The sequence below is a fragment of the Manis pentadactyla genome, chromosome 13, assembly GCF_030020395.1.
Source record: "Manis pentadactyla isolate mManPen7 chromosome 13, mManPen7.hap1, whole genome shotgun sequence".
Lineage (NCBI taxonomy): Eukaryota > Metazoa > Chordata > Mammalia > Pholidota > Manidae > Manis > Manis pentadactyla.
In genome coordinates this window covers 58,376,287-58,392,304 of record NC_080031.1, presented here as the reverse complement: position 1 = coordinate 58,392,304, position 16,018 = coordinate 58,376,287, and the positions used below count along the sequence as shown (strand labels likewise).

Genomic DNA, 16,018 nt, shown 5'->3' with positions numbered 1-16,018 from the left:
TTTTGTTCCTTATTTCTGAGGACTTGGTATCATGTCTTAATCCCAGAATTGTGGTGGTGTGAATCGTTGTTAGCTTTTCCCTCTGTATATTGTCTTTCCAGGCAATGAAGAGCTGACTAATTTTAAATTGAAAGGAATCCCAAAAAGCAAGCAGATATTGGGGGAAATATACCGTTGGCTTCAGTTGCATTTATTAGAGAATCATAAATGATGTTTGTGTTTGGGGATGGCTTTTAATCTCTAAGGAAAGATCTTAGAAGGAAGGATTATATAGATATAAGTAGTTAGTGGTTGCCTCTAAGTATTTTTTGCACTAGAATGTAATAAAAAGACAGCTTTCGTGTGAGTCTGGTTAGAGTGGGCTGCTTACCTAGCACTGAGCAGGTTTAGTTGACTTCATTTTCTAAGACACATTAACAACAGGCCCTGTAACTTTATGAATGTACCTCTCCAAGGACTGACTAAATGAGGGTGTTGGTAGCCGTAAGCACTGTATACATGTGAGGTAATGATGTTGTGATGTGTCTTCCTGCGAAGACGTACTTTGCACTTGCAGGAGCACTTTTTTTTACCTTTATAATTCTTAGATTCCTGTAGTCTTAAAATTAAGAGATCTTAAAGGTCCACTAACCTTGCCATTCTTCCCACCCATGTAATCCAGCTTTTACGAAGGCTGCTCTGCTGCTTCACGGGCAGTGCCTTTCATCTTAGGTAGCTCTAATGTTTGCAGTCTTTCTGCTCAGAGCCGGGTTTCCTGTTAGAGCCTGCCATTTGAGTCTAGTCTTTAATAAGGAATAGGGAAAAACCACCCTTTTCCCTGGGCTGTGATCATTCTTATAGTCTGTATCCTTTGATTTCTTGTCATTTGGCATGGTTAAAATCTTTGATAATTGTGGCTGTCTTCTCCAGTCTATAGGATTTGTTAGTCTGTCTGAAAGCGGAGCTGCAGCATGCAGGACCACAGACACCAGTCATGCGGCATGGGTGGGAACTGGGCTGTTCAGAACAGGGTGCTGTAGTTACTCCTTGTATGAACATAAATACCACTGAGAGGATCTGAGGTGCTTACAGATACATGTAAATCATTGCATTTGCCTTCATTTTGGTCACTTACAAAATAGTACTGAACTTAGAAATGGCTCTTGGCCCTGGGGTTCCCCCCTTCCTCAGTGACTTAATCTTAAACCAAGTCTGCCCTGTCTTGTTACTTTAGTCAGTAGAATTTTTATAAATCTAGGTACTCACTTGTCATGATGATGTTTTCTTGTTTGTTTTGTTGGATGCTTAGTTTAGCTTCTCTGATTCATCACATTGGCTGTCCTCTGTCTGTGTCTGACCCACCCTTCCTGACCCATTCAGCTCACTTTGACTGTTATGAAAGTGTTGATGAGACAGGGTCAGATACAGAGCACTATTAAACATCTAGTTTGACACCAGTCCTTTAATAATCATTTTTTGGATACCGCTGTAGAACATGGTATAAATCATTTTCACTCTTCACGTCAAACACTGAAAAAAAAGTAATTTTCTTTAACTTGGAGTGTTATTAATAACTGCACACATTGTTATAGATGAGCTGATAATTTCGATACATTTCCAATTTTGAAATATTTTATTTAGTACTTAACCTTAATTTCATTTTGCCTATTTTAAAAATATTTCCAGGAAATCCACTTACCCAGGATATACTGAACCTCTATCTGGAACCAGATGGAACAAGAAGGCTACTGAACTACTTGCTTGATAATTTGGCAGGTACTGCAAAAAGAAGTAAGTAGTCATTTGTTTAAACCATTCTTTTAAGAAGACATGTAAGAATATTGTTTAATTTTATGTTTTATATTCAACTAGTTTCAACAGAACAGCCACCTCCAAGATCGTGGATTATGTTAAAAGAACCAGACAGAACAAGGCCAACTGGTTGGTAGCCTTACTTTTCTTACCTCTTACTTTTACTTGCTCTTACAAACCTAACAGTATTGTTGGTGTGCTGTAGATTATGGGCAGTGTTACAGATGATTTGGCTTGGGAGATAATAATAAAGACTTAATTCTTGCTCACCTGTCCTCTGTACTGTAGAAATTATGTCGTAAAGCACTGCTTCTCAACCAGAAGTGGTTTTTATCCCCTAGGGCACATTGGGCAATGTATGAAGATGTTTGTTGATTGTCAGGACTGGCGGAAGTGCCACCAGCATATCATGGCTAGAGATGAGCTGTCAGCACCCTCCAGCACACGGCATGGCCCCCAGAACAATGAGCTTACTTGACCATAGTGTCAGTAGTGCCCCTCTTAGAAAGGCTGCTGTAAAGAATTGATCAAATTCAGTTACAGTAAATACACTAAAATCTTTCTATGTTGAAATTTCTACAACCTAGCATATCCCATGTGATACTACAAAATTATGATGGTCAAAACACTCACTTGAGAGAGAAATTGAACTAAAGACCTCTTAATTTCCTTTTAAGTGAAATTGTATGAAATAGTTTGGGAACTTATTTGATGTGTATGACAGGATTTGGTCTATGATGCCCCTTCCTTTCATGTGAATTAATAATAGTTGCCATATAGAAGAAAACTAGACATTGCCTATTAAGAAAACTACCTGACAGGTTTCCACATCCTACATTAACAATTGGTGAGGTAGTGGGGGGAGCATAGAAATGAGGGGCCCTGGTATTAGAAGCTGAAGGTCTTCTAGCTTCCAAAACTTCCATGCATACCTCTGTAGCAGGTGACACATTGTGTTAAAATTTGTTGCGAAATCTGTCCTTCCTTAGTTATCCAGCTTGATTTATATCCACCACATCTGGCATATAGTAGCTCTTCAGTGAAAATATATTGGATGAATAAAGTCAGACTTAAATTTAAGAGATAAGTACTGAAATTATTATTATTATTTTTTCTGCCACATGTGTGAATAAGTAAAGTTATCTTTCCTACAGCCTTGTTTTCTGTCATGTGCTATAATGTTCTTTGTGATAAATATGCGACCCGGCAGTTATACGGCTACTGTCCATCATGGGCACTAAATTGGGACTACAGGAAAAAGGCCATTATTCAAGAAATCTTGAGCTGCAATGCTGATATCATAAGTCTTCAGGTACGTGATCAGAAAAGGATTTGTTTAAGTTGTACAAATGCCCCAACATTGATAAAGCAAGGAGCAGCCTAGGAGTGCACTGCATTAACACATTTGAAATCCCGCCTTTAGCAATTCTTAAAATACTGGCTTTTTCTGTTTTTAGTGAATCCTGGGAACAGTCATTAGTTGCTTTTTTTGTGGCACTGTGCTGCCAAACTGAGCAAATGTGTTAAGCTGAGATTTAAGCATTTGCTGTAACAAATACCTTTCCCTTCCTAGTGCCTCTGCACACTGTTTTTGAATTGAGTGGCATTGCTACTGAAATTGTGGCATTTTCAAGGTATGATTTTACTTTACCACCAGCAGTAATAGAGTAATTAGCGCATAGTGGAAACAGCATTGTACCTGGTGCACAGTGACTGAGAGTTCTCAGTCTGACTCTCTCAATAACTTAACACGACTTGGGGCAGGTCACTTTCTCCCTGTGGCCTGAAATTATGATCTGTGAAGTTTCTTCTCTCTTGATTCTTGTTCCACGTTACTTTTAAAATAAAGAAATGTACATGCAAAGAGCTGAGATTGCTAGCTGGTACCTATAAAATGACAAGTACACATTCTGATCGGTTTCAGATAAATTATATTGAGAAGCTGTTACATTGTTTATTCTGCAGATCAGTCCTTTGAAATTATTTCAGGCTTTCAGACTAAAATCTAAAGTTAATGCCTAGGACTAATTTTCATCCTAGGAAATAACTATGCTGTTTATAATTTTTCAGGAGGTTGAAACAGAACAGTATTACAGTTTTTTTCTGGTAGAACTGAAAGAACGTGGCTATAATGGATTCTTTAGTCCTAAATCTAGAGCTAGGACAATGTCAGAACAAGAAAGAAAACATGTTGATGGCTGTGCAATATTCTTCAAGACAGAAAAGTAAGTCATCTTACATTTTAAAAAGAACATTTTCTCACTATTTGCAATATGGGGCCAAGGATATGGAAATTAGTGGCAAATAAGAGAATGAGAACATTATATTATTACTCAAGAAAACAATACTTGGAGGGATCTGTTTTGTTCTGAGTCATCAGAAATCTCATTTTGGAGACATGTTGAAAGAGCTGCTGTTTCTTCAGGTGTTTACTAGGGTTTAACTCCCAACTGTCAATTGAAGCACCTTGTGATTAACATTCCCTCTAGGTTAGTAGAGGTATTCTTAAACACATATTTGGGAAAAGAACTACTTAAAAATTACAGCATGGAATGTTCCAACGTGAAACCCAAGCAGAAGATAACCACATTGTCCTGACTTGTAAAAGTTTTTCAAGATATTATTCGTATCAGTACCAGAATAAGAACAACTTTAAATGGATGTGGGAAGCTTGGTGTTAGGTGTGGAGGATTCTCCATAATGTGATTTACCTGCCATCATGTCTGTTAAGGAAGTTGGGGAAACTTCATTTCCCACAAAGCTAGTAAACAACACCTTGGTATTCCCAATTCTATGTGTGTGTGTGTGTGTTTGTGTTTGTTTTTGTTCTAGATTTACTTTGGTTCAGAAGCACACTGTTGAATTTAATCAGCTAGCAATGGCGAATTCAGAAGGGTCTGAAGCTATGTTGAACAGAGTCATGACAAAAGACAACATTGGAGTTGCGATACTGCTAGAACTTCGGGAGGAATTGATTGAAATGTCATGTGAGTGACCTTTTTACTTCCCGTAAAATTGACCTCCAAATTCATTAGAAAACAGGAAATTCATTATGTATTAATCGTCTAACACCTGAAGAAACTCCATGAGAATTTGAATCTTTTCTAAAATATTATATCCTTTTTCTCTACCACAAAGCTTAGAATAAGAAAGCATTGCCCAGAAATGTATTTCAAATTTTGTAAGGCATAAAGTGAAAGAAAAAAATGGGTTTTTTTTTTTTTTTTTGCTCACAACAATCATTCACATAAAAGAATTGTTGAAGGAAATATTAGTTGAAAAAATTGCTGTCAGTGAGAAGAACTCAATACACTTCTGATTTCTTGGCAGCAAGGGTATTCTGTAAGCTAATTTCTCTTCCTGAACTATTTGTGATCATTCTTTTAAAGGTCTTGAGTTTTGGATAAAAGGACCATTTATTTCAAATTAAAAGTATCTTTAGAGTGACCATCATGCTGAGAACTGAAACTTCTGTTACTTCAGGAGCAGTTAGAACTGGGGATGTTTAACTTGCAGGACAAAAAAGATGAGTGAAAGGTGGAACTCAGTGACCATCTCAGATCTAAGGAAAAGGATGTAGGTGTAATTTTGTGTGGCTCGGTTAAAGGTATCTGAGCAAAGACCAGAAGTTTCAAGGAGACAACTGTTTAAAAATCAAGCTGCCCCAAACAAGGCTGTCTTTGCTCAAGTAGCGAATGCCCTGTGCTTGAAGGACACAGCCAGAGGTTTGGCTGTTTCTCAGGTTTGTTTTGGGGTAGATGTAGTCACCAGGTGGGAGACCAGTAGGTAAATTTTAGGGTTATTCCTGAACCATTACTTGCTTTGAGACCTGTCAGAATATATGGGCTAATGGGTGGGTTTTGCTGTCTCACTCTTTTCTTTTGATCTCATACAGCTGGAAAGCCACATCTTGGAGCAGAAAAACAACTTATTCTTGTGGCTAATGCGCATATGCATTGGGACCCTGAATACTCCGATGTGAAGTTGGTTCAAACCATGATGTTCCTCTCAGAAGTGAAGAACATTATTGATAAAGCCTCTCGAAGTCTCCAGTCCAGTGTATTGGGAGAATTTGGAACTATTCCACTGGTGTTATGTGCAGATCTTAATTCTTTGCCTGACTCTGGTAAGAAAAGTTACTTTATATAGAGCACTTTTTGACGTAAAATAGTTTTATCGTGTATTATTTCTGATCATCCCAAATTTAGTCAAAACAGACTCAGTTTGTAGTAGCAACTGCGAATCAGGTTTGGAAGTTTTTTTCTGTGTAGTAGAGGGACCATTTTGAAAATGAAATGGTATAAAAACCTAAGGAGGAAGGACATTAGTCATCTTCAGTAAACATGTAGGTGACAACTTGAAATAACTCATCAAAGAACATATAACTATTTCATTATCCCTGGGTCACATATAATCCAAAGTCTGAAAAGTTAAGACAGCTGCTTTGGGATTCCAGCATGTATTTATAAAATCCAGTTTAAATTTGTCCATATATTTATAAGATCTCAAATTTTGGTTGCCCTGATTAGAAAAATACATTTCAGGTGGAAGTTGATATCCTTTATGTACACAGATCAGGCAGGTGATTTAAACAGAAAAAGAACAGGCATCTAGATGTTTATCACAAAGTAAAAGAAAACAGAACTACCTTATTCTTGAAAACTTTTCCATAGATAGTGCAGGGAATAAGCCATATAGCTCTTGTAATATCAGCCTAAGTATTTATTCCTTTTTAAATTCTGACTTCTTGTTTATACCCTCTCACTCACACAAGAATACTTTGTTTGCAGAGCCCGTCTTATTCTTAAGAAATGGGGAAAATAGTGCCCGGGGTGGTGGAGTTGCTCTGTAACTAACCGGTGGCACTCTCTTCCATAGTTAGCATTATATATAATGGTTCATTTAATCCTTATCTTGGTATTTTACACCAAGTAAATAATTCATCATAAGCAGAAACCTACATACTTAAGATGCTGCTGGTGTTTTTAAAACTTAGAAATAACCTGAAATACTTTTAAAAAGGAACTAGTTTAAGCAGATATTAAGCACTACCCCAGTTGTGTTATGTAGCCATTTAAAAAAGATTGAGAAGACATAAATTCATGTGCTACAGTAAAGAGAAGTATAAAATATTCCATGTACTATGATTAAAGCCATGTAAAAATGGATTTAGACAAGTTCTGGGAAATGTTAAAACATTTTAGAGAATGGGAGTATGTGGGGTTTAAAACTGTTTACTACTTTTATTATCTTTCCTAGTTATCTTTTGTACACTGTATATGGCACTTGACGATGAAAAGAGTACCTTTGTTTTCGTTACAGGTGTTGTAGAATATTTGAGCACAGGTGGAGTAGAAACAAATCATAAGGACTTTAAGGAACTGAGATATAATGAAAGTCTTACCAACTTCAGCTGTAATGGGAAACACGGGACGACCAACGGAAGGATTACTCATGGTTTCAGGTTAAAGAGCGCCTACGAGAGCGGCCTAATGCCTTACACCAACTACACGTTTGACTTCAAGGTGAGCCTGCAGGTGGACAGACTTCTCATACCTCCATTTCTAAGACAGTCTTATAACTTCTTTATGTCTTTAAAATGTGGGCATGTGTTTGGACTGGAATTAAGCCATCTTGCATTAGTTGGTAGCAGCATTCTTTTGTCACTCTTCTATAGAATTCCGTGGTGTTGGTGTTCCATTCGTACTTGACAGACGCCTGTTAGCATCCCTTCCAGGGCCAGCAGTCAGGTGGAGTGGTGACAGTGACTCCCATGGTGACTGCCACTGCTGTCTGGCAGCTCTGTGTCTTACATGCTCATTACTAACAGATGGACGTGAAGTTCCTAATTTGGTGTCACTTGGGGTGAGGTGTTCCATCTCTCATTTTAATTTAACTGAAACTACTCCTTGAGTGCCAAGATGTGGGTTATATTAGCCATTTAAAAATGTTTAGAGTGTATCATATTTATATGCCTTCTTACACAGTTAACACCTTACAATGTGGAGCCTCTCCCTAGGGATTCTCCTTATGTTCAATACCATTAGTTGTTTAGGGCTTGAGTTCAGCTGTCCTTTTAGCCACTTGTTGCATTTCTGCTCTTTTAAATTCTAGTTTTCCATTTCTAACCTGCAGAAAGTAATCATTCAGGTTAGATTGTCTATTAGAGTGTAAGTACTAGTGTTAAGTGGTTCTTAATTTTGGAGGGAAGGGCTGTTTAGACTTCTTTGGAAACTGTTAAAAACTGAAATTTTTTATTTGACTTTGGAGGACCCACAGTACTGTAGATAATGATTTACCCTGGGAACAGATGAGTGTGTCGAGTTGAAGAGAGGCTGGAGCAGACTGGGGAAAATGCACATGTAAGTGACAGAAGGGTAACCAGAGAGAGGAGGGGACCAGGGTAGTGCAGGGGCACAGCTGCTGAGGGAAGAAGACCTTGTCAGGAGAAGAGCGAGCGTGTTTTAAGCTTCAGAAAGATGTTATTGAGAGACTGGTGAGCTCACAACTGGTGATGAATAGTAAGACCTGGCTTTCAGATTCTCACTTCAGGCAGATTGGTTGAAGAGGAGGCAAGTGCGATAACCAAAAGGTGGAGAGAGGAGGGATTTTTTTTCCTCGTTTCTGTTGCTGATACAGAGCTAGGAGGAAGACACTTGTGTGCTTAGAGCGTGTTGAAGAGGGGCTGACGGACAAGGAGGAGAAGGGCAGACCATCAGGCCCTTAGCTGGTGCCAGGCTGTGTCTGGGAGCTGCTGGGAACCTGCAGGGCAGACAACCCCACCCTCATGAGCTCCCAGTCCAGTGGGAGAATCAGGTCCTGACCACACAAATGGGTGTGTAGTTACACCTTATATGCACATTAGCAGGAGAGGAGAATTGGGGCTGTTAGGAGGTATTAGGTGGGTGACACAGGATTTAGGAAGGTCTTTGGAAAGTGGCTGAACTCAACATTTGAGGGCTGGGAAGGAATCAAACTAGATGACATGTGAAAGGAGGAGATGGCAGAGGACGTGGCATGTGTGGAGGGCCTGGGGAGGGAAAGAGCCTGACACCTACAGGGAACCCCACCAAGGTCGACATGGCGGTGGTCAGTGAGCAGGACAGGTGGCACAGATCCAGTTAGGAGAGAGGAGCAGGGTCATCAGGGCTCACTAAAGATTCTGAGAAGACCCTGATGGGAGGGAGAATGAGTGATCATCGCCCCTAGCAGCCTCCATCCCACTGGATCTGACACTGGGGGGCCATCTGGTTTTGGTGGTACTGTCTCTTCCCTGTGAGTGTCTTTGTTCAGCACACATGTCTGAGGGTGAGCCTTAAAGCCCTTGGTATTCAATGTTATCTTATGTGGGCCTTGTCTTTTTTTCCTTCTCTTTTTTTAGGGTATAATTGACTACATCTTCTACTCTAAACCTCAGCTGAACACTTTAGGCATCCTGGGACCTCTGGACCACCATTGGCTAGTTGAGAATAATATCAGCGGCTGCCCACACCCACTCATTCCCTCTGACCACTTCTCACTTTTTGCACAACTGGAGCTCTTACTGCCCTTCCTGCCCCAAGTCAATGGCATTCACCTTCCTGGCAGGAGGTAGTCAAGTACCCGCAGAGGACGACCTCAGTTTTGCTTGCAAACTCACAAAAATCTGAATATAGGGGAGTGAGGTATGGCCACTTAGGGTTTTTTGTGTTTTCTTCCTTGATGATTTGAATTTCCAATCCGGTTATTTGATAAGGATATAGTATGAAAGCCAGGTGCTAGCAACAGACACATTCTGAGCCCAATATGCTTTATATACTGTTAGACAGGGATTGGTGTATTTGCACCTATCTTTAATTTGTTACAAGTGATTTTCCTGTTTCTTCTATCCAATGATATTTTCATGCCTTGAAATAGGAAAATGTTTGAACAGCATATTCTCTTTGCACAGAAATCTGTAGCACTACTTTTTTGAGGCCAGTAATAACATCCAGAGACCATTCCTCCATACCTTGCTCCCACCTTTTTCAGACTTGTTTGTAAAATACAGAATTTGAATTTAGCCTTTATCATTGTATATGATCTGCAGAAGACCTGATTTATGAAATTTTGTACTAAAAAAAATCAGATTTGGAAATGATTGTATTGTAAACTAAGGCTAAGTTTTTTTACCTGTTTCATGTGTTATAAAGGCCAGCTTGTAAAAGAAGTTGCAACAGACTTTCTCTGCTGCTGATTTGCACTGTTAGGGTTTTGTTAGCCCTTTTGTACTACTTTATTTTTAAATTGAGAACATTGCTCTTTAAATCTAAATTTGTTTGAAGCTTAGGACATTTCCTCAGACCACAGGCAACTTATCTGTAAATTCCTGGATTTTTACAAAAACTATCTACCAGGAAAGATAAGCTGAGCAGCGAATGATCTGTAGGCATTTATGGACTGAATGTAATGGTTGATGTTTGTACATTCTGATATTTTTAAATCTTTAACTTTTTTAAGTTAAAAAATTACAGCTGCTTAGGTGCAGCTTCTTAACTCCCTTTTGAGACACTCCCTGTCCTATTTCCACCGTGCCTGCCTAAATTTGTTCTCACCAAGCACTGCCTGTGCACGCAGAGAAAATCTGTGCATCCTCTTTTATAGTTTTTAAATACTGTTTAACATTGTGAGGATTTTATGAAAATGCTTTTGTATGAGCTACGGCTTTTTCCCATTGTGAAGCATTTGGATATCACACTTAGGAACAAGCTTGTAGGGTGGGTCCCTGGGTCCTCGCTCACCAGGCCCGGGCACTGCTTCTTGGTGCTAGTGCCCAGTGCTGTCTGTCACCCAAAACTCTGCTATCATGTGAATTCTTTTGTTTTCCATGTATTCCTTGGTCTCCCATGTTTTTTAAAAAATCATTCCTTTTTTTTTTTAAAGTAATTATCCATTTATGAAGCAGTATAAATAGGTATGTTTTCAAAACAGGTCCCCAAGACAATTCTTCAGATCATTTTTAAAGTGACTAAGTCATTTTAATATGTCAACCAAGATAACAGCCTGTAACCCTGTATTTTACCCATAATGTCAGTAGTAGATTAGAGATTAAATTCAGTTTTGCACACTCATGTATTCTGTTCTCATTCATTCTCTTAAAAATCAAATGAATTCAGAGGGAACCTGGTCTAACCACTTTTGTTTCAACTGCAGGCAGGGGAGCAAAAGAACACCATGTGGGTATTAAGAAAAAAATTGTTGAATGATATTAACAGTTTTTATACAGAGAATGAGTCATTTTGGATAATGACTTAAAATTTTATGAAAAATGTTCAGCGCTTAAGTGTGCTTATTCTGTTTTTAGGAGAAAATAAAATTGCATATTGTTTAAATAAATGATTCTCCCCCCATCCTCCTTTTAGGAAAAATTATCCAAAAGGTTTTGATCTTGAATCTTTGTCTGGGGCCTGGTTTTTCCTTGGAGGTTTTTAAAGACCTTTGTTGTGATCACTTTTTATTTTTGCTTTTTGTTTAAGTTATGCTGACACCAAACACATCCAGTTTATAATCAGGACATTGGAAAGCTGGTATTACCGATGTAGAGCCAATGCATAACTTCTTATGGGGCTTTTGTTTTACTTTTTTGTAAAGTGTGAATAAAAGGTGTGTTTTCTCACTTTTCCTAAACACTGTGTTGGTAATGTGCATCATGAAGATTTCCAGCAAGGGTGAACTGGAGCTGGTTGGACTGATGAGACAAGGAAACGGCTTTTCCCATCGTCTGCATTGTGTAACAACAGGTCTAGAGAGCTTTACAGAAGAGGGAGGGGAGAGGCACTTAACTCATTTTGTATTTGTTAATGGAAGATGTATTCTTTTCATAGATGCTGGAACTAGAGTGCACTTGTTAGATACTAAAGGTTTGAGCTTTACACAAAATATTCTCATCTGTATTATTGTCTATGATATATATGAATTTGGGGGCAGCGTGGTAAAATATAATGGCCTGTTATGTCTTGAAAATATTTGTTCTTGCCTTTTCTAGGCATACTGCATTCTGTGGGTACTTCAGACAGCTTCTCCATCTTATTTAGGTAGTGATAAATTAAACCAAGGGTGTAGATTTACAGTTATAACCTTCAAAAGAGAAAGGAATATTTCGAGTCTGTAGGGAATTAACAACCACACCAAAATAGACTATGATACTTTTATTAAGCAAGGTTTTGTGTTTTAAATATTTTCTGTGTCCTGAATAATTCCTTATAATCCGTACTCCCTAAAATGCAATAAAGACTAGTGTATTTCACAGTATAGATTTTTTTTCAAAAATTCTGTAGCAAATATATTTAATGTGGTGTTGCCATAATGTAATTTCAGTGTTCTTGCTGGATAAATTCATCTTAAGAATGTTTCATGGAAAACTGGGTATGTTTTCTGTTTTATTGATGAAAAATTTGGAGGCATTCAATTTTTTGTTATAAATCTCTTGAAGTACATTTCAGGTGATTATTTATGCTTTGAGAATTTAAATAATGCTCATCAAAATTCATTTATGTATGGCATAATTTAAAGTTGTAGAAATACATTATTGATTGCAACTTTTACCAGTCCTAGAAGACAGGCAAGGAGCATCTCCAGGAAATGTTGTTTTTATTTGTACTAGATTTGGTAACAGCCAGAAAAACTTATTTTCGAGTTAGCACTTTGAAACCTAAGGACATTACAACATTGGATGGAATGCACTTCCAAGTGTTGAAATGAAAATTGCAGAGCTCTTCAAAGATTCAGGTTTTTGATAACAAATTCATTTTAATGTTCCATCTTTTTTTTACTTTTTAAATGCATAGAACTAGTTTTCATAGTGACTTAATGTTTTGAGGTCATACTGTATAAGGACAAAAGCCACCCTAGGCCAAACAATCCCAGCAGTTTGTTCCTTTAATGAACCAATCCAAATTCCCAGTACAAATGCTGCAGGTACTTCAAAGAACACCTTTAGCAAGTGTTTCTCCCCTACTCGGAAACAGTATTTTACAATGTTTGCTTGTTCTTCTTTTTGTTGTGTAAATTTTAATAACCCTTACGTTAAAGTGGTGTCTGAAATAGAGTATCTAGTCTTTATTCACAGCACATTATATGGTGTAATGCACTGGATTGATGTTTGCTCACTATCCATGTAACAGCGCCCAGCACTGTCTGTCTGCACCAAGCTCCCAAGACTGTCGCGTCTGCCTGGGCGGCTCTTCCGAAGGGTACCGGGAAACTGAACATGCGCCTATGGACTGGTGGTAACAAGGGCTTTACTGGTCTTTTCAGTGGAACCTTCTTGGTCGAATTGTAACTAGCTAGTATTATATTTATATACAGGGTCTCTTTTCTTTACCGATGTATTTTCCTACTCATAGCCAACCAATAAATTCAATATCTGTTTCAATTATTTTAAAAGTGTACTTTGTATAGTGGTAGTATTGAGGTTTGAGATAAATTAATTAGCAGGCCACATTTTAAAAATTCTGAGTCTTCTGGAACAGGATTATAACTCACCCTTTGACAGGGAAGAGTGAATTTGGGGGCAGGGCCGTGGTACGGAGAGATGGTGTAATGCTGAGGATCCCTTTCTGGGCTGTGTTAGTCTGTAAGCACTCCTGTCTTTGCCAAAGTTCAGGTTTATATTTAGGTGACTGACAGGCCTTTTGCACTTGGATTATTATGTACATGCTGGAAAAACTCAGTTAAACTCAGAAGACAATATAGATAAAATGAGTGTTTGCTGAGATGTCCAGTTCTAAAGTAGGTATTTTCTACCTAATATTTAATGTATAATTTTACTTCTATAACAGAAATCTTGTTCCTCCTTGTAATTGTCAAAAAAAAAAGTATAAAAAAGTGGAACAAGTATGCCCATGTTACCTGATAAATTCTAGTTCATGTTCTTTAGAGGAACAGGACACAAGGAAATGTGAGCTCAGAAGTACTTAGAATAATTTTTTCTGTGTTTTAGGTAACATTATTACATATACTGAGAGTTCCCTTTTTGGAGTGTTATTTAGTCATTCAAATATAAATTGATTTAAAATAAGCATTCACAAATACTGTAAAGATATTTTAATAAATGTATTAGAAAATTTTATATGAAGTTTTTACTAGAATTTTATGAGAATATAAGAAATAGTTCTGTAAGTTAATTTCCTTCAAATAAAATATAAAATGCTCTATGCAGGTTGCTGCCCAACTGTGTCTAACCAGTTGGTCCATGGGAATTGAGAAAACTGCTGGATTAAAGGCAGCATGGAAACCAGTTTCCACAGTTTCTTCAGCACCATTAACATTTTTAATAAGATGAAAAAGGAGGTGTCAGTTTTCTCATTCTCTTTGAACTGCAAACTTCACATTACTCGGTCTACTGTAAAGCTGTTAAATTACTTGGGGCCCATCCGAGAAGCTGCTCACTGCACCAGTGTGACAGGCAGCCGGTTCAAGCAATCCCACCATTGGGTGCTTGGCAACCTTCCTAGTGTGGTGGGTGAGCTGTGGGCCCCAGGGAACCTAGCAGCAGGACTGGCATGTGACCCCCAGCCCTGCAGCTCTGTGATTTCAGTCTGTCCCCTTCATGACCATTCTACTAGGACAGTTTGTTTTCCAACTGTATGTAATTTTTGAAAATGTGGTCTATGAAAGGCATTGGAAAGCAACAATGGGGTGATCAAAGCCAGGTGGAGGCATGCAAGGTGCAGGACTTGCTTTCCTTCCGCTACTCAAAGTGATGCTGCAGGTGGCTGATGCTCAGGCACTGAGATGTGTGTAAGGGGTATGTGTTCAGTGTTCTGAGCTGTATTTGGGGAGCTATCGGAACCTTCTCCCCTCCCCACTAACATATTTGCTAGTGCTGACTTTGAACAGGCCCAGGGGATGGGAGGACTACATATAATTAGTCCATATTGGTGAATCAGTGTTGTTCTTAGTCTACTTTTCCTGGTCACCATACTGATCAGTACTTAGAGTATTTTCTTCTCAGACACTATGCTAAGATTGGAAATAGAGATTTATCAGACTTGGTCTCTGACTTCAGATTGCTCACTGACTGTTACAGTCTAGCTCACAACTTTCTAAAGATACACCAAGTATGGAGGGAATAGATCTCTACATGGTGTATTAAAATCTTCCAGAAGTGACCTTAAGGCTGGTTTTGAAGGACTGAGAACTTGCTTTCCTGGGTGAGTAGTAGCTTTAGTGAACTCCTTCATGAAACGTGCCTAGCTGTGAGTGAAATGGATTTCGGACATGATGTAGGTCTTCCTGTAGGAAGTGCTGTAGTGGAGCGGCTGGAGCATGGGTACCTTTTGAACCTTGAGACAAATGCTAAAGTTTGAATTTCATTCTGCAGGTGGTAGGTAGGAGCCCTGCAGGGTTGTAAGTGGTAGTAGCACCAACCGATTTGTATTAAAGGAAGGTCATGATAGCAGTAATGTGGAGGATGGATTAAAAGAGTAAGAGGAGTTATGTTAGCTGGTTTCTGGCAAGGTCCAGTTGGCAGGTGATAAGCTGAGCATGGCTTGCAGTAGAGAAGAAGAAATGAAGGGGAATTTGAAATGTTTAGGAGATAGGATTGATAGTCTCCCTTGTTGCCTTATTCAGGTATGGATGGAAAGAAGGTAAGTGAGTTTTGCTGAGTCGCTCATTTTCATTAGGCAGACCCTGATACATTTTTAACACCAGGGCCCTCTTTTTTCATTTACTGACCTGACAAAAAAATATTTCATCAAAGAATTTTGTTTCTCAAACTACAGTTTACTTCATTTCCCATTATTTGTCATTCAGAGTTTAATCTGCAGAAGAGATCAGTATGCCCCAACTGAACAGTTAAGTATTTCCAGAAAATAAAGATAGCACTCGATACTAATTTGATTATTTTTGCCTGTTTCCTTTAGGCTTTTTATATTCTTGAAAATACTTGATATATATAGAAAACTGCCTTTCAGAAGTTACTAACTAGGATGAGGCACTAGAGAATAATAGAACAATACAGAACAAATGAGAGAAAACCGAGAATTCTAGCCCAGCTGAGTTTCCCCTCATGCGAAGGATTTAGACCTGTATTGTTCAGTATGGTAGCCTGTAGCGACGTGTGGATTTTGAGCATTTGAAGTATGGCTAGCATGACTGGACTATGAAATGTTTTTCTATTAAAATTTTACTAGGACCATGTTTCCCTTTGTGAGTTGCGTTGTGTAAGATAAGGAACCAGTGTGTGTGCTTTACACATAAACAT

The 16,018-nt window shown here is 38.5% G+C and overlaps 1 protein-coding gene across 5 annotated transcripts in view; it reads left to right on the top strand.

Annotated features, from left to right (window-relative positions):
• Positions 1–13,186, top strand: part of CNOT6 (CCR4-NOT transcription complex subunit 6) — a 79,581-nt gene extending 66,395 nt beyond the window's left edge. For 2 of the 5 annotated variants that reach the window (XM_057491158.1, XM_057491156.1), the window contains 8 exons: positions 1,666–1,770; positions 1,852–1,920; positions 2,946–3,103; positions 3,862–4,016; positions 4,624–4,778; positions 5,687–5,917; positions 7,114–7,316; positions 9,173–13,186. In XM_057491158.1, coding sequence (XP_057347141.1) covers positions 1,666–1,770; positions 1,852–1,920; positions 2,946–3,103; positions 3,862–4,016; positions 4,624–4,778; positions 5,687–5,917; positions 7,114–7,316; positions 9,173–9,385 — 1,289 coding nt within the window. In that variant the 3' untranslated portion in view covers positions 9,386–13,186. The other 3 variants (XR_008993517.1, XR_008993516.1, XM_057491157.1) reach the window with 3 other exon arrangements.
• Positions 13,187–16,018: the final 2,832 nt, after the last annotated feature.